This window comes from Oncorhynchus mykiss, chromosome 25, assembly GCF_057628025.1.
Source record: "Oncorhynchus mykiss isolate SJ-2025 chromosome 25, ASM5762802v1, whole genome shotgun sequence".
NCBI lineage: Eukaryota > Metazoa > Chordata > Actinopteri > Salmoniformes > Salmonidae > Oncorhynchus > Oncorhynchus mykiss.
Window position 1 is genome coordinate 35,424,073 of NC_143046.1, and position 21,260 is coordinate 35,445,332.

The 21,260-nt window shown below is 39.6% G+C and overlaps 1 protein-coding gene across 4 annotated transcripts; it reads left to right on the plus strand.

The window, feature by feature from the left end:
• Positions 1-3,178: 3,178 nt before the first annotated feature.
• Positions 3,179-20,033, plus strand: LOC110505090 (T-cell leukemia homeobox protein 3). 4 transcript variants are annotated; one of them, XM_021584056.3, is made up of 5 exons: positions 3,179-4,347; positions 10,601-10,819; positions 11,281-11,518; positions 18,941-19,121; positions 19,491-20,033. In XM_021584056.3, the coding sequence occupies exons 1-5, from the start codon at positions 3,855-3,857 to the stop codon at positions 19,557-19,559; spliced, it is 1,200 nt and encodes a 399-aa protein (XP_021439731.1). In that variant the 5' UTR covers positions 3,179-3,854; the 3' UTR covers positions 19,560-20,033. The 4 variants fall into 4 exon arrangements, with proteins under 4 accessions (XP_021439731.1, XP_021439732.1, XP_090075870.1 ...); XM_021584057.3 differs by having other exon boundaries at positions 19,636-20,033; XM_090219744.1 differs by lacking the exon at positions 10,601-10,819 and having other exon boundaries at positions 3,289-4,347; positions 19,636-20,033.
• Positions 20,034-21,260: the final 1,227 nt, after the last annotated feature.

Below are 21,260 nucleotides of genomic sequence, written 5' to 3' on the forward strand. Positions count from 1 at the left end.
GCAAAACAGGCAGAGAGGCTAGCGACTGCAAATGGGTCGGGATGACAGGCCCATCAGCTTAATGCCCAACATCCTCGAGTGGAGAGCTTTGGAAAAGACTCACCAAAGTGCGCGAGCCTGCCTGAGTGACGGGAGTCAATGCATCTCAGAAAACACATTCTCTTTCTTGTGATTATCGAAAATAAAGGCTCCTTTAGGCCTATAAAAACACAAATAGACATAACAGCAAAATTATAATAACAATTCGCCTACAACAACGTCATAATTATAAATACTGAGTGATAGGCTATTAGGCTGCATTATTAGTATTATTGTTGTTATTATGCAGTCTGTGCAGGCTGCTATTTACTTCTTATTATTTTCACAGAACCTTGAGAGAAACCTTTGTACTAATTATGAATGCAGTGCTGTCTGCCTTTTGATGATAGTCACGAATTCAATCAGTTAAGGTGGATAACCAACATCATAGAATATCAACTGCATATACGGCATCAGTAACTGCACAGCACAGAATATAGGCCTATAGCTTAAAACGAGCCAACAGGTGCCTGTCCCCTACAATGATCACAAACAGCCTGTTTTTGTTCCAATTTGACGGTTTGTTTCACATGTCACAGCCCATCGCCGCTTAACTGCAGCGTTGAATTGTTAATTTGACAAGTTCCTAGAGGACTGATCTTTAAATGGCTCCTAACTATCCCAGTTGTTTGCAAACCTCTTGAAGCCTTCTGCAGAAACGTTGCACTGGGGGGTGGGGGGTCACTATAATATTTCGGGGATCCAACTGTGACAAATTCCTTTTGTCTGTGCTTTGCCGCTACTTTATTACCCAGACGCGCAACACTGCCTGGAGACAACGATTCATCACAGGCTGCATGGAAGTCACCATAGACATCGCCTCCGGGCAACCAGCTAAAGGCTTTCATATTTACATTTGAGAAGGGGATTTGGGGGGGGGGGGGGGGGGGGGTTTGATTAAATTGGCTTAAATCTTAATATGGATGAAATCGTTGTCAAAGTTGGACAGAAAAATCTATGATTTTCTGATGGCAAATGTTTAATGTCAAATCCACTCCATAGTTTCACATGTATTAATGTGCCCGGTTCATAATTAACTTACAGTTTAGGCCTATTGCTTAGGCATATGTATGTTGTCTTGGAGTTTTATTGGATTTGATGCTATTGGTGGCTTATCATATTCAATTGTGTTAAAAAATATATGGTGCATCAAAATAGTGTTCAACTGTTGTACCTGGCTGATTCATTTCATTTCAGAATGAGGCGTTAAAAACAGGTTGTGAAATGAAACACGAGTTGGGTAGGTTCAAGTTGTCAGGTTCCATAATGAGAGATTCTTACTGTTCAAAAATAATTGGGACATAAACGAATTAAAGCTAACCTTTTGCCTCTTCTTCGAATTGGTTTTGAGTTTAGCATAAGGCTATATGTGTTGGTGAAAGTAACTCGCAGGCCTATAGGCAATGATCTATCCCATACCCATAACATATGCCTATGTTTTGGTCAATTAAACTCGCTGCCAAGCGATATGACTATATGGTATAGGCCTATACATGACTCTCATTCGGCTAATTCACAATGTGCTCCATGAGTGTCTTAAATAACTCTCAACTGCGCCCACACCTTGCGTATGACCTAAGGGCGCGAAGCAGGTACACCGAGACATATTTTGCTCTCGAGGCTTCGTTGTGAAGAACCAAAGAGATAGCCTCTCCGATAACCGTTATGTCACCAATTGGAGATGATGTGTGATACATCATGGTCGTTTTGCACATTCATAAAGCCATAATGACGCATTCATCGTCCAAATGTCCAGTGGCATAGCCTGTCATCCCCAACGTGACATCAATAGGTAGGCTAGGCAGTTTAACAGCAATTGAGTTACATTTTACGCGCTTCCCAGGATGGCTCTCCAACATATTCGTTGCCTCTTTATTTTATTCGATCATGTTTAAAAACAAACACATCTTAGGTTTACAGTACCCCCATTCTCGTCGCCTCACGTATCAACGTCCATTATTGATATAGCTTTAAATTCATACAATTGATTTTTATGCTTCCCTATAGCCAGTTTGAGCAGTTGAGAGATATCTTTATTCACACGGAAGCTGAAATAAGCCTGGCCTGAATAAGTGCGTAATAAAACGAAGATATATTAAATCCGTTTTCCCCGTGTTGCAGTTTTATTATGAGTCATTTTTCATTGTTATTAAATTTAGACCGGGAAATCCGCACTCTTGCTTCAGGCAGAGAAAGGTTAAATAATTTGTGCCAATCAACACTGTGTTTTGCATTGTCAAGGGTAAACCATGATTCTCTTATGGACTTTATTGGCATAGTCATAGGCTGGTCTAATAATCTGTACTAATCCAAAAATAATAGTTTTAAACATATGCTGAGGCTATATAGTGTTAACAATTGCTTTGTTTATAAAACAAGCTTATATTTTGGGTTCTGACCCCTCGGCAGTTGAACTAAGCTCATGAGGCAATTTAAGTCATATTTTTTGAAGAATCAATGGGTACATATCATTCATTTATAAGTCAAAAAATGGATGTTGCAACTGCAGATTGCCGCTTTAATTTATTTTATGAAACCTTATTTTGTGTAGGCCTATCGGAGAGTGTGTTTATGTCTTTCTGAGTTGTTAATGCACAAGTGTTGTTGGACAAGTGCAACATTCACAGTTTGCTTTGCAACATATTTTTTTGTCTTCTTGAGTGATGTTACTAATTGAAGACCATCTTGCCATAATCATGATTAGGCTATATAGCCTGCCCTATATTCCCACTCCTCGCTAACCGTTATCTTCTTGCATATCAAATGTTATTGGTGCGTAAAAAGGACCACATAGGCTTAATTGTAAATTAGTTGAAATTCTCGTGGCTCGATTGTCTAGTTAGGCTATTTGGCTGCTATCAGGCTTTACAATGAAAGGGCAATAAACAGGGATGTGTAAAATCAAATAAAACCCATAGTTACATAGCAATTAAACCATAGTTTCATGCATGATAGTCCATATCTATTAGCTAGTTGTTCATGTCTTACCGTTTTATAGTGGGATTAAGGTTGGTGATAGCCTATGTGCTTAAACTCAGTTCTATTCTGATGTACACCGCATGTCATATTATACAGCACAATAAAACTGGGGCTGCGGGTTCTTTAAGAGAAGGGAGCAGGCTGCAAAACATTGAAATGCGTGGGCCAATGGATGACCGAATGGCAAGAGTTAGGCAGGAGGGGTGTCTCGACAGCTGCTAAAATCACTTCAGATTCACTGGAACGGAGCTATCTTTTCCAATTAATATTCATGTTTAGCACAGTCAACACTTCATTTTGTTACATATTTTGATACGATGAGGATGAGTCGGCAATGGCCTCTGCCTTTGTAGATGTTGCAATATCAATGCCAGAGAAAAGAGCCGGTATCCGCTTCACAGGAACTTGGGAACTGCTCAAATTGAAGATTTGGCTGTAAGTAGTCTGGCTAACTATTTTTACATTACCAATAAGCTACTCATCTCTTTCGATTAATGTGCAAGTAAATATGTTAAAGATCATGCTACAAGGTGATGGATATGCATTTTAAGACTCCCCCAGAACCTATCCCGATGGATTATTAACAGTGCATTTTAGTACACTCCAGTTCTATGTCTTCCGGACAGATAATGGAAACGCTTCGGACGGTGTTGGTCGCGCACTGCTCAAGGAAGTATCTTTAGGCTAAAAGATCTGAACACAGACGGGGGGCATCATTTCTGCATCCGATACTGCGACAATAAGGGAAACAAATAGCATACTTTTCATCAACATATGAGACGTTTTGAGACGCTAATATGAATACAACAATGGAGCACACTGGAATTGAAGAGGTAAACCAGACACACCAGCAGCACGAGCCCATCAGTTTTGGAATAGACCAGATTCTGAACAGCACGGACCAGTCCAGCAGCTGCATGCTGCCCAACCGAACCAGCGACACGGATTACACGCTTGCCCCAAACGTTTACACCAATGGCTATAACAGCGTCTATAACCCGGCCTGCTCTATGGCGGCTGGACTCGCAGGTTCCTATAACGTGAACATGAACATGAATGTCAGCATGAACATGAACGTTAACGTGAATGGTGGGAACGCCGGTGGTGTTATCAGGGTGCCAGCTCACAGACCCATGCCACCGAATCCACATCAGCCCCCGTCTACCCATCCACCTGGCTTCGCGGGTGGCATCACCTCAGTGACTTCAATGCCAAGTATGGGAAATGCAGCAAACTTTACCTTCCCGTGGATGGAGAGCAGTCGAAGGTTCGCAAAGGACAGACTCACTGGTAAGATTCATCTAAACTTCTGAAAATGTATGTTTCTGTAGACAAAAAAAAAAAAACATGTCACAAAATGGGAACATTGCTTCGTGGATTTCCCCATAGGCCTATCATACCTGATATATCCTTTTCAGTTGAAAAGAGGTTCACACTTCAATATAATTCGTTTGAAAGTTCACATTTATTTGTTGTTTTTCAGTTTAACCCACATCCTTGCAAGCAGGGCGTATGCCTAAGCAAAACATTTAGCATCTTGACGCTGTCAATTAAGAAGGCATGGTAGGCAATTATGTGACAGACTAATTTATCAAATCATATGTGCGACTGGGCATATGGCATGATGTGCGACTGGGCATATGGCATGAGGAATTCGATTCTACATCAAGGTCTGTCTATATGTATCATATTAGTTCATTTAAAAGGCAAATAAATACTTGCAGGTATTGTTATGAATATATGTTGTGTACATTTGTATAATTATATGGTATAATGTCAGCCGTTAAGATTGGCTTTCCGTTTAATAGGAGGGAATAAATGTGATAAATCACTGCCTAATCAAAATGATAGGTCTCCATAGCCTACAAAATGTACGACATGATTTGAAGAGATTTTTCCCTTTCAAAATGCAATAGAACAGATATATTTCTGAAAGTAAAATTCACCGTCCAACACCATCTGAATAATCTTAATAATAACAACATCAATATCAATATACCTATAATACAATTAATAGGTTAACGCCAATAATTCTAACAATCATAATAATATTATCCTAATAATAATAGAATAGAGTATTGCTGTTATTAGGTTATTATTAGTAGTAGTAGCTATAGTAGTATTGCTTATTGCAGCAGCCTAATAATAATATGACAATTTGCTATAATAACAGCAATAAAAAACAACAGTTTTCTAGCTTATTATTATCATTATCAGGCCTATGATACATTTACTTTTAGAGGCATATAGTAGCTAAGCTTTGCAGTTGTGGAAAATAGGCCTACTCTAGCTCCTTCCAATACAAAATGGGCCCTAAACTAGCGAGTCAGTTTACGACAAGGTAGGAATTGATGATGCCCGCCTGCAGGTGTGTTACGTAAATAATTCGTACCCTGATGAAGACAGCTTGGCTGTCGAAACGTTGGTAATTACATTTTTGCATCTGAGCTCCTAGAGTGTATTTTCACGTACATAATTTGTGTCTGGGCTCTACTGGCCCATTTAGGCCTATAGTTGTGTATACAGACGACGATTAGAGAAGATAGCAACACTGTCACTATCAAATGACACACTTGTTAGGCGTTTTGACATTTCCCTTTCCACGTTGAACGTCACGACAGTAAATACAAATAATCTATTCGTGTAGGTCTTGAATAAATGCTGTCTTATTTGAATAGAACCGTCTTCAACACACTGTTGAACAACTATCCAGTTACGTCCAACCTAATTGAACCATTGAAATCAAATAAAAAGGGAACATAACTGTGACAAATTCTATACAAACCCTGAAGCATGGCATTTAAACATGTAGCGTACGGCCCGCCGTGTTTATTTCATCCATAAACCTTTGAATGTACGTTTATCTTCACCATTGGGGTGTCAAGGTAAATGAGATGACATTGCGAACGCTTCAGGTTTCGCCAGATGTATTGGCCTATATATGTGACATTGGCAGGTGTAATGCATTATCTATCTACTATCATTCACATAAACAAATTATTTTTGCTGTAGGCCTAAGCACAAATGTAATGGTATAATATATCTCACTCAAGTTCAGATTTCTCTTATCTTCACGCGCTTTTAGTTTAAGCTATCAGAATACCCTATTATTGCGTATAATAGGCCTGTACAATTCAGGCGTTTAATCTGTAGATTAATAATTAATACATGAAAGTGTTGTGTCTGGGATTGTGAACAGGATTTAGGCCGTACTGTATATCAATGCCTGCAGGTCCTGAATCATTTGACCAACGCTTTTCTCGCATTTTGGGGAATTGGAAAGTGGCATTTGGTTCAAAATAATTTTTCACGTAGGCTCTAGGTGTCTGGTGTTTTCGATTAGCATAGAAAAGGGCACAACACAAAGGGTTGCATGGGCCATGATAGGCCTATAGGCCTATTGTTTAATATTTTCTAATTCGAGGAACATTTATTTTAACGATTAAGGAAAGAGAAGAACGTGGTAAATTAAATCCTAATTCGATGGCCAGCTTTTGGCCTGTACATATTACATTGACCATAACCTCAGCTCCCACTCGGCCGAGATATTAGTTTTTCTGGCATGACGTCACCACAATAAAGACGACAATTAGGATCATCATGTATTAGCCCTCATTAAATATTAACAATACTATAGCTCTGTGCTTCCCTCATTAATTATTTAAACCAGAACAGATATATGAACTATAAAATATATGGTGTAAATATGCGTACCTATTGTATTCATAGTCACAAAGGGCTTCTCGTTTAATTTGGTTTATCTTTGGTGTTGGTTATGTAGCCTCATTATTACCCACCAACAAACCTTTATTTTAAGTGAGCACTTTTTGTTATCATTTGTGATCAACATTTGAGAAAAAGGCCTATCTTGAAAGTGCTTGAGGTATTTACGGTGTAGCCATTTGTCAACATTGTTTGAGACATTCATTTTTTAAATCACACATCGTAGGCTAATATTCGGATGTTTTTGCCATCGATTTCATTTGAGTTTAATATCATAGGGGCCTAATTGTATTTCCACCTTTAAAAATAATCACAAATAAATTCATTTCGGGATCCCTGATAGGTCTACTAGGCTACAAATGATAGGACAATAGTTTTAGTTGCTGGATGGACTTAGTTCAGCATTCAGCGCCAGTCCTTTTGGTTGACCTATCTTAAAAGAATATCTCAAATCGTAATGCGTTTCTCTGGATACTTGAAATAGACCTCTCCTTTTTTAAATAAATTATTCCCTTTCATATTGAATTGCAGCGCTGCATTTCACCGCAAGCGTCAAAGCAAGTGAAACAGCGAACAGGCCTAGAATTGGAGATGCGATATTCACAACAGACCGGACAGATTGGGAGGCACTGAAAGGGAAAAACACATGTTTTTATGTTAATTGACTTGGCAGTTTGCAAGTTTGAAAAAGCAGAGAAGTGCATAAACAGATGTGTCCCATCAAGTCAACAAACATAGTTGATCTTGTGGCTCTATAGGTTCTGTGGAAATTGTAGGCCCTTGGTCTGTTGTTAGTTTCATAGCAAAATATTCTTACCACCAAAGCCATTTAAACTTTTACAATATCTGCATGTATTACCACAAAAAAATATATCCATACTGTAATACACTATAGTATTGAAGTGAGGTAACAAATAATACCAATCTATATCCCTATAATAAATGTATTTTGATGAGATTTCAGCATTAGGAGAGTTGATAAGTGGTTATCACTCTTTAGAGAACTATAAATACCTTAAAATAACGTGATGACATATAATTACACAAACCACGAACAGATATAACAATTGTAATTACTATGTAATGTGTACTGCGTATTACATTGCACCTGCTTGTTGTACCTGTGCAATGTCCCATAATGGCCATTGAATTTAGAGCATGCCTTATGTTAATGCATAGAGTAAATCCAATTGTATTCCTGTAGTAGTGTTCTATCTTAGTTAAAAAGAATGACCTTCCTCACAAATATATAAATGTAATGATGGCTACAGTAATTGGATGTTAATGGGAAAAGCCGTACTGTTTTCTCTGGAAGTTGCTTCTATTCTCAGCCAGTGTGGCAGGGGCAAGTGGCTCTGTTTTGCCTCACAGTGTAATAAATAGCAATAAATGTTCATGTTATATTTCAATACCCCGGTAAGAATCCTTTACGGACATATTTATTAGATTGCTACGCATGTAATATCCGTAGTGGGGAAGAGAGGCGCTCTCACAGAAAGGTGTTATTAAGTATATTTGGCTTTATTATTTCTCCACGGTAGCATTTTATTTTTTGATATCCTTATGCTAAATCATATTACCCAGGCATCAGATTTAGTATTCTCCACCATTTCCTTTGTCATCCGTTGTAAAAAAAAAAAATTGGTTCTCACAGAACCAATTCTTGCAATGTTTTCTTGAAAACAAGATACCCACCTTTCAAATACAAATGAAATAAGATAATTGAATGAAATAAAAATGTATAACATTTAACCCTTTTGAACACATTCAATTTTCTCTCCCCTATGAAATACATTGATCTTGGGAATTGAATGGTGATGTGGTAGTCAAGTGAAATGTCCTATAGCCTCTGTGGCCATATTTGGTCTTTCTCAGTTACGGGAAACAGTATTTTCTTCAATGAATACAATTATTGTGGTAAGTGTTAAGTGCGTGTAAACACTCTGACAACTTCTTGCAATATGGGCTGTAATTAAAAGCAATCACATCAAATTATAAAGCCTGTCACTGTAAAGAGGCTGAGGGCTAAATTTAACTAACTGCCTCGTTCCATAAATGTTTGCAGGTTTTGATAACAGACAGGTGTGTTCTGGGCTCTTGGCACACTGCTGCATTTAGTGGAATACTACGACACACTTGGCTCTTTATTTTGGAAGCTGGTCAAAACTAGCAACATCACAGATAAAGTCAAATTAAAACCTATTTTACAACGTCTAGACCTTTTGTATTTTGTTCTATTTCCACATTAAATTAGTCAATCATCATCAATATGAATATTGTTACGTTTCAACTGTTTATTTGGAATACCTTATGTCAGAATTAAAGTTAGGTTGAAGGGAACCTTTAGCATGTTCGACTGGATGACAGTCTGTTTGCATGTTACTCTTGGGTTGCATATGAACGTGCTTGTACTGTATGTGCCTGGTCCATTAGCTGGTCCACAGATGGCCTGAAATAGAAGTCTAATGTGGTATTATCTGTACCCAGACCTGCATGTTGAGCCTGGAGCAGACCTGCTTGCTCCAAATGTGTGACCTATTAATCGAAACTCCTCAGGCAATGAAGGGTTGGACCATCTATAGATTATACATATTGTTTTAAACACTTTTTCAACACTCAACACTTCGAGTCACTGCAAATGTATTGCAAATGTACCCAATTTACATTTTTTTAAGTATTGAAAAAAAAAAAAAGTGTATTTATTTATTTATTCTGCCATTTAGGTTTATAACCAATCAGAGAGGTTGGGAGTGATTCAAAATTATTGTTGAGTGCATTATGTGGCTTATGTTTCATTTGTGTTTTACCTCATCTCCAGAGTGCCTCTGTGGAAAATACATTTTGATTGCTCACACTGAATTCCTGGTTACTAAATTCTCAACACAGTAACATTGGTCCCCCCAGGACACATATGGAGATGTTTTCATATGCATTTTGGCTCCTGGTGAGCTCTCTGACAGAACTAGACATATAAACATACCGTAAGACAACAGCTTGTGAGGAACAGGGAAGCCTACTTCCGATCCCTTCGACAGAAACATCTGTTTTTACAGGTTATGTTTGTATGACAATATGGCTTTAGAAAGGATTTATATCCAAACATATTATATTGCGTTTATGAATGTTCTGTTTACTCATGCCCGACACCAGGGGCGCAACTTTCACTGGGGACAGGGGGGACATGTCGTCGTCGTTGTCGTCCCCCCCCCCCCCCCCCCCCCCCCCCACAGATTCTGAAACTGCATTTTTGTCCCAATGCCATTTCTATCATTGAAAAGTGATACAAAACTCCACTTCTAAAACCAGTGTTGCGCTGCTGCCTGACGAATAGACAACATGCACTAATAATTTACCTCGGCAAAGTGCTTGAGATTGGTTCTTTTCCTTTGTATCATGTTTTAATTGGTTCAAAAGTAGCGTGTACATATCGCCTAAGTTACTATGTTTGGCTGGATAGCTTAAAAAGCTAACTGTAATGATTCGGCATCAAACCAAATGTGATACTTTTGGCCTAACCAATCAGTTTAATGGTCCTGAATGGTTCAGTTGGTAAAGCATGGGATTAGTAATGCCAGGGTGTGGGTTCAATTCCCAGGGCCACCCAAATGTGAAATCTATTCTCACATGACTGTAAGTTGCTTTGGATAAAGCATCTGATAAATGGCATATATTATATATAGTTATTGTACTAAATGACAAAAAAAGACAAATGTAACAAATCCCCATCTTGACAAAATAGCAATAAGAGGTACTTCCAGAGTACCCCCACCCGACCCCCACAGCTCCATGTGGGTCCCTGACTGTGTCTCCCTTTCTTTAGCGGAGCAGGCAGAGGACAGACAAGCAGGAGACCCCAGTGGGAGGCCAGGAGCCCCCCCGGCCCTGCCAGGCCTCTGCCCTCTCCCCAAGGGGGACATTGGCAGGGTCCCTACCTGGAGCTCTATGGAGACATTAGCCAAACACTATTACCCCGAACTCGCTCACCTGCGAGACACCGGCCCATTTGCAGACTATCCCTTTCGAAAGGGTACTTGTCCAGGTGAGTCACTTCCCTGGTCTTCTTTTACATGTGTCCTTTATCTTGCCCTGGTTTGTCTTCTCCTGGTTTCCATCAGGGGTGTTAAAATACCAAAATGCATAGCTAGGTCCATAGGACAACACTGTATGTACTGAAAAACTATGCATTTGTTGTGAGAAAGGACTGTTTTCACCTTGTAATCATATTACAAAGGTCAATAGCCAGTGATGAATCATTAAATGTTGGCCAATTTCTAGTAAAAATAAATAAAAACAGAGATGATGAAATGTTGAATTGAGTTAGGGATGGACAACATAATCACAATTATAATATGAGTGATCATGCAAGCTAAATACATGACAAAGAATGGTATATGTCAGAGAAGGTTCTCACTTGACCAAGGTTCATCTCTGGAAAAACAAACTTTGTCTCTCTCTCTCTCTCTCTCTCTCTCGCTCTCTCGCTCTCTTGCTCTCTCTCAGCCGCCCTTTCTCCCTTCTCGGTGACCCGGCGCATCGGCCACCCCTATCAGAACCGGACGCCACCCAAAAGAAAAAAGCCCCGCACCTCATTCAGCCGTGTGCAGATCTGCGAACTTGAGAAACGCTTTCACCGACAGAAGTACCTGGCATCGGCAGAGCGCGCCACCCTGGCCAAGGCCCTGAAGATGACAGACGCACAGGTCAAAACCTGGTTCCAGAACAGGAGGACAAAATGGCGGTAGGGGCCCATTACAGCAACGCATTACAGCAACACACTTCTAGACATTCTTTAACACTGTCTGTTATCAACACTCTTAGTGTTGTTGTTTTTTATTGTCGCTTTTGGACATTTTTTATTTCAAGTTTTTTCCCCAAAACTGCTTTCCATTGTTCGTGCTGCCTTATGTTTTATTCATTTTGATACATCAGATTGATGCAGGAAGTGTCACAAAGTAACAACTAGGCAGCTGTTTAAATTAGAGTATGGTATACTATGTGAATTGCTTTGCTTGAGGTGAGCAAGCGTTTGGGATGTTTTAAAGGAATATTCTATGCGCCCAAGGCATTTTGTTGTGACAGGGAAACACCTTTTTTGCTTAGCTTAGCTCCTACTTGTTTTTTGGAGGCCAATTCCCTTGACCAAGCACAATTAGCCCAGTTCTTAAAAAGGTTCTCTGGAAAGATGCTGTCCAAAGCAATATTGACACGCTCGTCTGAATAATTGAGTGCATTGTCCATGGCCGAAACTCTTCCGCCTAACTTTATGGTCATTTGAAATGAATGAGTGGACATTCAAATTATAATGCCTTACTTTTATTTAACCTTTGATGACAAACAAGGAACTAAAGGAAATGCATATACTGTGGTAGTCATTCCTGTACATCTGAGTCATCTTGAATCATAGCCTCTGTGATCAGATAGTGGTCATTCACTGAGATCCAACTGATCTGGCTGACCTTCACCTGATGTGGACAAGGATGTGTTGTTGTTATCCATATTGTGAACAGCACATGGGTTCATAGGTCAATAATTGGATTTGTGATGTGACTCACCTTTGACAAGCTGGCAAATTATGCATTTCAATACCAGGTGGAAAAGTAAAGCCTGGGATCTTATTTCAACAGGTATTTATGTGCCAGGCGTCAACACAGGCCATGTTTTCTACAGAAACATGAAAAAAAAGAATGGCTAAATGGCATATCATGAATAACCAGGGAATTGGCTAACTCACTTTCCTAATTTCCAAGCTAGTTTTGGTGTGATTTTTTTATATTTCCCCATAGTGTGTTGATAGGATGTGCATGAAAGATGTATTTGTGTCACAGCTACGCTAGTAACAAGCAAATGATCAAATGAACAGCAGCACAATCAGATTACAATAATGTAGTTAACAATAACGTGTGGCTAATGGAAGGAGGATGGTGTGTATAAAACAATATTTTAGAGGTGTTTTTCTGACTGTGCTGCACATGCAGACCTAACCATCACATGGACACTATATATACAAAAGTATGTGGACACTCCTTCAAATGAGTGAAATCGTATATTTCAGCCACACTCGTTGCTGACAGGTGTATAAAATCTAGCACACTGCCATGCAATCTCCATAGACAAACATTGGCAGTAGAATGACCTTACTGAAGAGATCAATGACTTTCCATGTGGCACCGTCATAGGATTCCACCTTTCCAACAAGTCAGTTTGTCAAATTTCTGCTCTGCTAGTGCTGTCCCGGTCAATTTTAAGTGCTGGGATCATGAAGAGGAAACGTCAGCAAAGTGGTAGGCCACACAAGCTCACAGAACAGAACCGAGGTGTATAAAAATCGTCTGTCCTCGGTTGCAACACTCACTACCGAGTTCCAAACTGCCTTTGGAAGCAACGTCAGCACAATAACTGTTCGTCGGGAGCTTTATTAAATGGGTTTCCATGGCCGAGCAGCCTAAGATTACCATGTGCAATGCCAAGCTTTGGCTGGAGTGGTGTAAAGCCCGCCGCCATTGGACTCTGGAGCAACTGTAAAGTATGGTGGAGGAGGAATAATGGTCTGGGGCTGTTTTTCATGGTTCTGGCTAGGCCCCTTAAATCCAGTGAAGTGAAATCTTAACAATACAGCATACAATGACATTCTAGATGATTCTGTGCTTCCAACTTTGTGGCAACAGTTTGGGAAGGCCCTTTCCTGTTTCAGCATGACAATGCCCTCAAAGCGAGGTCCATACAGAAATGGTTTGTCGAGATTGGTGTGGAAGAACTTGACTGGCCTGCACAAAGCCTGGACCTCAACCCCATCGAACATCTTTGGGATGAATTGGAACACCGACTGTGAGCCATGCCTAATCGCCCAACATCCGTGCCCGATCTCACTAATGCTCTTGTGGCTGAATGGAAGCAAGTCCCCGCAGCAGTGTTCCATCATCTAGTGGAAAGCCTTCCCAGAAGAGTGGAGGCTGTTATAGCAGCAAAGGCGAGACCAACTCCATATTAATGCCCATGATTTTGGAATGAGATGTTCGACAAGCAGGTGTCCATCCACATGCTTTTGGTCATGTAGTGTACATACAGCATAATATCCACGTAAGAATGACATACATCCAGGGCCGTAACCAAAGTCTGAGTTGTAGTGAGGTCCTAAAATGATATTTAGAGAACAAGCAAAAATTACCCCAGCCATTATCACATTGGTTGCTGTAGCTTCATTCACCTCAGTCGATCTACAAACACGTAAAGCTGTGTTCGAATACTCACACTAACCACACTAACCACGCTATTTGTGATGTAAACTGAGTATGTAGTATGCTTATTGGTCATAGTATGGATAGAGTTAGTATGCCATAAGTTCCCGGATGTCGTACTACATTCACCAAAATATGAAGTGTACAAGCAGTGGACACTATTTCCGTGATTTTCGGGCCCGTAATGCAATTTTTCAGAAAATGGGCTTGGCATCACGTTGTTTTCAAGTTTGAAGAAAATGGCGAAAAAATGCAGCCGAAGTCCGACGAGAACGGATACAAATTCATTGCTTTAACTAATTATGACAAATCTTAAGAAAATGTTGAGCAATGTAATAAAGTAGTGACTTTTCAAATAAGTTACGCTACACGTTATGTTGGCTGACAATTTGTTGGCTACGCTATCATTTTGAACTGCAGGGCATATCATTACAGCATTAGCTACCGGTATGTTAGCTAGCTACTTAACGTTAGTTGGCTACTAATACATTGAATTTGCCAGTATATTAACTATATGCTATCTAACTAACTACACAACGTTTATTGACTTGATTATTCGCGTCATTCTTAGCTAGGTGGTATAGTCGGTGTGTTCTCAATGGACATGAGTTCACTCTGGCTATTTACTCCGATTTCAGAGCACTCTCCCAGAGTGCAGAATAACTGATGAATTTCCGGATGCTCAACACCTGTTGAATATGGCCGGTGTCAGTAACCAGTTAGCAAGAGGGGGCATAGCAACATCATCAACTTCCGATAGGCAGGCGTAGCGCTAGTATGTACAATTGAAAGGATACCGTTCATTTACAGTATACTAAAATTAACTAATAGTATATAGTATGTAGTATATACTCATTAAGTATGTAGTATACAGTAGGTTAGTATGGGTATTCGAACACAGCTATAGCCTATTAGCTATACAATTAGCCGCTACATATTAACTGACATAAATTCAGCACCGGGATTAGAAAGTATAATTTAATATGTACAGAGGGATCTGTTAACAGAAAAAGTATTTGAATAATAACAAAAAGTAAACAAATGAGTTTGTTTTACAGATTTTTTGTTGTTGTTGCAATTTAAAGCTATTTTCCTGCAATTCTATACATTTTGCCATTCCTTCAGGAAGTATTCATACGCCTTGACTTGTTCCAAATTTAGTTGTGTTACGGCCTGAATTCAAAATGGATTAAAAAAAAGACAATTCCACTTATCTACACACAATACCTCATAATGACAAAGTGAAAACATGTTTTGAGAAATCTCATTTACACAAGTATTTACACCCCTGAGTCAATACTTTGTAGAAGCACCTTTGGCAGCAATTATAGCTGTGAGTCTTTCTGGGAAAGTTTCCAACATTTGTCCATTATTATTTTCAAAATTCTTCAAGCTCTGTCAAATTGGTTGTTGATCGTTGATAGGTTATAGTCCTGCTGAAAGGTGAATTAATCTTCCAGTGTTTGGTGGAAAGCAGACTGAACCAGGTTTTCCTCCAAGATTTTTCAATTTTTTTTATTTTGAAAAACTTCCCAGTCCTTAACGATTACAAATATATCCATAACATGATGCAGCCATCTATATGCTTGAAAATATGGAGAGTGGTACTCAGTAATGTGTTGTATTGGATTTGCCCCAAATGTAACACTTTGTACTCAGGACAAAACGTTAACTGCTTTGACACATTTACTAGTTTAGTGCCTTGTTGCAAATAGGATGCATGTTTTGGATTTTGTTTTATTTTGTACAGGCTTCCTTCTTTTCACTCTATCAATTAGGTTAGTATTGTGGGGTAACCACAATGTTGTTGATCCATCCTCAGTTTTCTCCTATTACAGGTATTAATATCTGTAACTGATTGAAAGTCACCATTGGCCTCATGGTGAAATCCCTGAGCGGGTTCCTTCCTCTCTGACAACTGAGTTAGGAAGGACGCCTGCATCTTTGTAGTGACTGGGTGTATTGATACACCATCCAAGTGTTATTAATAGCTTCACCATGCTCAAAGGGATATTCAATGTCTGTTTTTTTTTACCAATAGGTGCAACCTGGTCTCAGAGCATTTTGTATTATTCTGTATGTAAATCCGAGAAACTCCTTTAGTATTGAACGTAACGTTTCGAATGGAATGTATTAATTTACCCCATAATGACAAAGCAAAAACATGTTTTAGAGATTTTTTCAAATGATCACATTTACATAAGTATTCAGACCCTTTACTCAGTACCTTGTTGAACCACATTTGGCAGTGATTACAGAATTGAGTATACCTGCATTTGGGGAGTTTATCCCATTCTTTTCTGCACATCCTCTCAAATTCTGTCAGATTTGATGGGGAGCGTTGCTGCACAACTATTTTCAGGTCTCTCCAGAGATGTTCAATAGGGTTCAAATCCAGGTTCTGGCTAGGCCACTCCAGGACATTGAGAGACTTGTCCCGAAGCCACTCCTGCGGTGTCTTGGTTGTGTGCTTAGGGTCGTTGTCCTGTTGGAAGGTGAACCTTTTCCCCAGTCTGAGGTCCTGAACACCCTGGAGCAGATTTTCATCAAGGACCTCTCTGTAATTTTCTCTGTTCATCTTTCCCCGATTCTGACAAGTCTCCCAGTCCCTGCCGCTGAAAAACTTCCCCACAGCATAATGCTGCCACCTCCCTTCACCATAGGGATGGTGCCAGGTTTCCTCCAGACATGAAGCTTGGCATTCAGACCAAATAGTTCAATCTTGGTTTCATCAGACTCAAGAATCTTGTTTCTCATGGTCTGAAAGTCTTTAGGTGCCTTTTCGCCAACTCCAAGCGGGCTGTCACGTGCCTTTTACTGAGGAGTGGCTTCCGTCTGGCCACTTCACCATAAAGGCCCGATTGGTTGATGGTTGTCCTTCTGGAAGGTTCTCTCATCTCCACAGAGGAACTCTGGAGCTCTGTCAGAGTGACCATTGGATTCTTGGTCACCTCCCTGACCAAGGCCCTTCTCCCCCGATTTTGCTCAGTTTGGCCAGGCAGCCAGCCCTACGAAGAATTTTGGTAGTTCCAAACGTCTTCCACTTAGGAATAATGGAGACCACTGTATTTTTGGGGACCTTAAATGCTGCATACATTTTTGGTATCTTCCACAGATCTGTTGCCTCAACACATTCCTGTCTCGGAGCTCTACGGACAATTCCTTCGACCTTATGGCTTGGTTTTTGCTCTGACATGCACTGTCAACTGTGGGACATTAGAGAGACAGGTGTGTGCCTTTGAAAATCATATCCAATCAATTGAATTTACAAATCAGGTGGACTCCAATCAAGTTGTAGAAACATGGAAACAGGATGCACATGAACTCAGTTTTGAGTCTCATAGCAAAAGGTCTGAATACTTATGTAAATAAGGTATTTATGTTTTTTATGTTTAATACATTTGCTAAAATTTCAAAAACCTGTTTTCATTTTTGTCATCATAGTGTATTGTGTGTAGATTGATGGGGGAAAATTTGAATTTAATACATTTTAGAATAAGGCTGTAATGTAACAAAATGTGGAAAAAGTCAAGATTACTTTCCCGAATGCACTGTATGTTAAATTGTTTAACTAGGTGGCTAATGTTAGCTAGGCTAGGTGTTAGGGGTTAGGGTTAAGTTTAGGAGTTATGTTAAAGGTTTAAGTTTACGGTTAGGAGAAGAGTTAGCTAGACACATTAAGGTTAGGGCTTGGGGAAGGGTTACCTGAAAGGGTTAAGGTTAGGTTTAGGATTAGGCTGAAGGGTTAAGTAGTTGCAAAGTAGCTAAAAAGTAGTACGTAGTTGTATAGTTACTAATTAGCTGAAAGGCTAAAGTTGTCAGTGATGAGATTCAAACTGAAAACCTATGTAGTTGCAAAGTTGCTAAAAAGTAGTTAAAAAGTTGCTAATTAGTTAAAATGCTAAAGTTGTCCGTGATGAGATGCGAACTCGCAACCTTTAGGTTGCTAGAGGTTCACATTATCTGTATTATGTAGCCATACCAAACTTAACATATCATACTAATTTGAGTGTCCCAGGTTTACTTTTACTATGTTACGTCTAATCTATGAGACCAGGCTTATAGGTGCCCTTCTTGGTGTGTCATTGGAACACCTCCCTGTTTTTTGTGGTTGAATCTGTGTTTGAAATTCATTGCTCGAATGAGGGACATACAGATAATTGTATGAGTGGGGTACGGAGATGAGATAGTCATTCAAAAATCATGTAGTCCATGCAACTCATTATGTGACTTGTAAAGCAAATGTTTACTCCGGAACTTATTTAGGCTTGCCATAACAAAGGGGTTGAATACTTATTGACTCAAAACATTTCAGCTTTCATTTTTAATGAATTTACAAAAATCAATTGGGGCCCTATGGAGGTCAGGGCCCCTGGGCATGTGCCCTGCGTGCCCGGTTGGTAATTCAGCCATGATTATTAGCTTAGATCGCTGGCTAGACTAACTAGACAAATATACCAATACATTTTTTTTTTTATTGACATGGGCTAATTCAGTGACTGTCAGTGAGTGACATATAACAAGAGGAAAACTGCTGATGCACAACAAAGTTTTGAAATTGCACCTTGTGTATTCTAACTTTTAGCAGTAAGTTGAGACCCCAACTGAGTCCCCTTGGTGTCCTCATATGTAGTTACGATCATTGTAAAAAAATTAAATTGTTTCCATCATAATTAATTAATGGTAATCTAAAATAATTAAGGGTTAAAATTAAATTATTAAGTAATATAATCATGTTTATATATAGTAGTTGTTATAAAGTAGTTATTTTGATCAATGTCACTTTTTGAGGGCATTTAACACATATTTCAGGAAGTATCTGGCTTTTTGCTTTTGAAAGTAGGATTTATGATGACATGAATATGAATATTTAGGCACTGTTTTGACAACAACAAAAAAATATCTTCTTCCCACTGTGGAACCAGGAGACAGACAGCCGAGGAGCGCGAAGCAGAGAGACAGCAGGCCAACCGTCTGATGCTGCAGCTCCAACAGGAGGCCTTTCAGAAGACCCTGAGCCAGCCCCTGCAGCAGGACCCTTTGTGCCTGCACAACTCCTCCTTGTACGCCCTACAGAACCTACAGCCCTGGGCGGAGGACAACAAGGTGACCTCCGTCACCTCCCTGGCATCTGTGGTCTGACTGACCGTGTGTGCGTGCGTGCATGTGTGTGTGTGTGTGTCGGGGGGAATGGTGTGTGTGCATATGTGTAATTCATAATAAGAATATAATAGTAATGTTGAGGATTTTTCTAAATATGGGTGGGCCATTTGTTGGGGAGGGACCACATATCGACAGTAGACATATGCACATAAAAATGCATTTTATGCAGACTTTTGCATTGTGGGAATTGTACAGTAATATGTTTTGTTATTTAACGTGCATAACAACCGACAATAAGGACAAGGAGGAAACCTATAGTATATGACGTTTTCTCTATGTATTTCTTTATAAACCACGTATTCTCTTTTATAGATCATATGTGGACTTCTTGGCGTGGACAGACATACATTTAGTTCCACTGAAATGGACAATGATCAATGAGTCTTCTAAGTTTTTTCAGACCTGATTCTGTCAAGTAATTTTCCTACCTTACACTAGATTTTCACTCTCCCTTCAGCTGTCGGTCTAAACAGAGGACGGAGCTAAATCCTACCTGAAATCTAACGGACACATCAGTAGATGCCTACCATCAAGACTGTCCTGTTGCCAACAGGGAAGCACTGACTCTCAGCCATATGGCAACAAAACGGGATCTGATTCCTTTAACTGGAATGGATTCCTCTAACTGGATCTGATTCCTTTGCGTTTGGCTTTGTACAATGTAGTAATGCATGTTTCCGATATTTCTGTGTGCACTTGGAATTGCTGTTGAAGTCACCAGGTTTCCAGGTGGATCCCTTCCCTGACTGCAGTTTGCAAGTGGTATTGTGGAATATCTCTTCGAGAATTCCTCATAACTTACTACATTTAAAGGTGTTTTATATTAAATGATATTGTGACTTTTTGAAAAGATTATCAAAATTGAAAGCCTCTTTTGTTGTTGTGTCTTGTGGTTTCTTTCACCAGAAAAGATAACTGCATAATTTCACAAAATCACACCTCCTAAACTAAGAGTGTCCTTTACTCTAACAACCTAATGTTGTTGATTATTACACACTTATTTGCATCTTTCAGTGTTACTCTTTCATTTCAATATTCCATCCTTTATGACAACTTCCTCTCCATAGCCAAACCAGCAGGGTATGTTTCATATAACACCAGAAAAGGCTGTATAAAGTTTTAAACAGCATGCTTTTATCAGTAAAGTGAGTGTTACTACAGTATATACAATTTAGTGCAACAATGGTTTTTGTGAGATTTCTTGGATGCTATCGATGTAATGATTAGCCTAACTCAACACATTTTCTGGGAAACGAGGCCCAGGTGGGAGGTTTTCTGAACAGTTTGTTCTAAAACGCTAGACCTTGTGGGTAGAACAGTGTCGGTGATGTCTGTGAACCATGTCCACCCATAAACTGAACAGTCGTCAACATCCAATATCATCCATGTCAAGTCAAAACAAAAAGGTCCTATCTGAAGGCACAAAACACTGCTAATCTAGATAGATATCTAGGGTGGGGCATATATAACTGCATTTCTCTTGTAGGTAAAGGAGCTTCTCTCTCTCTACTTCACATAGATCACAGATGGTTGCCCAAACCAGGAAGTAGTACTTTTCCATTGTTCAGTGTTCCCATGTTGTACTGTTTACAAAAAGTCCATACAACACATCAGTCATTGATATCAAGAGAATCTGAAGAACCTTCCTAGTTGAAAACAACTGTCAGCCACCCTTACTGCGCAGAGATGGCATGTTTTTTCAGTTTCGAGGGCGTCTCACCTGGTTGAGATCCTGTCAACTGCAGGCAGTTGTCCAGGTGACGCCTACTCAACCCCCATTTCCTCTGCCCAGACCTTGGGCCTCTTTCATCCTGTTGTCTCCAATGCCATGAAGACGTGACTTGGCCCATTTTACAAAAATTCCTCAGCCTTACTGTTTTCAAAACCATGCACTGTGTTTTGCTACAGGTGCTTAAAGAGGCTGAGTGTGTTTAAAAAAAAAAATGTTTTACCTCTCCACCACATATAGCCTTATCAGTTTCCAATAAAATGTCTCCACACAAAAACACGTTTTGGAACAGGGCACCAAAATATACATCACATGTTATAAGTTTCACTCTACCATTTTTTATTCATTAATTT

Bases quoted from the DNA above. Each gene is read 5' to 3' on its own strand.
- LOC110505090 (XM_021584056.3), top strand. From the start codon at position 3,855: ATGAATACAACAATGGAGCACACTGGAATTGAAGAGGTAAACCAGACA. The intron at 10,820-11,280 runs GTGAGTCACTTC...GCTCTCTCTCAG, and splicing joins TCGAAAGGGTACTTGTCCAG to CCGCCCTTTCTCCCTTCTCG. The intron at 19,122-19,490 runs GTGACCTCCGTC...TCTCTTTTATAG, and splicing joins CCTGGGCGGAGGACAACAAG to ATCATATGTGGACTTCTTGG.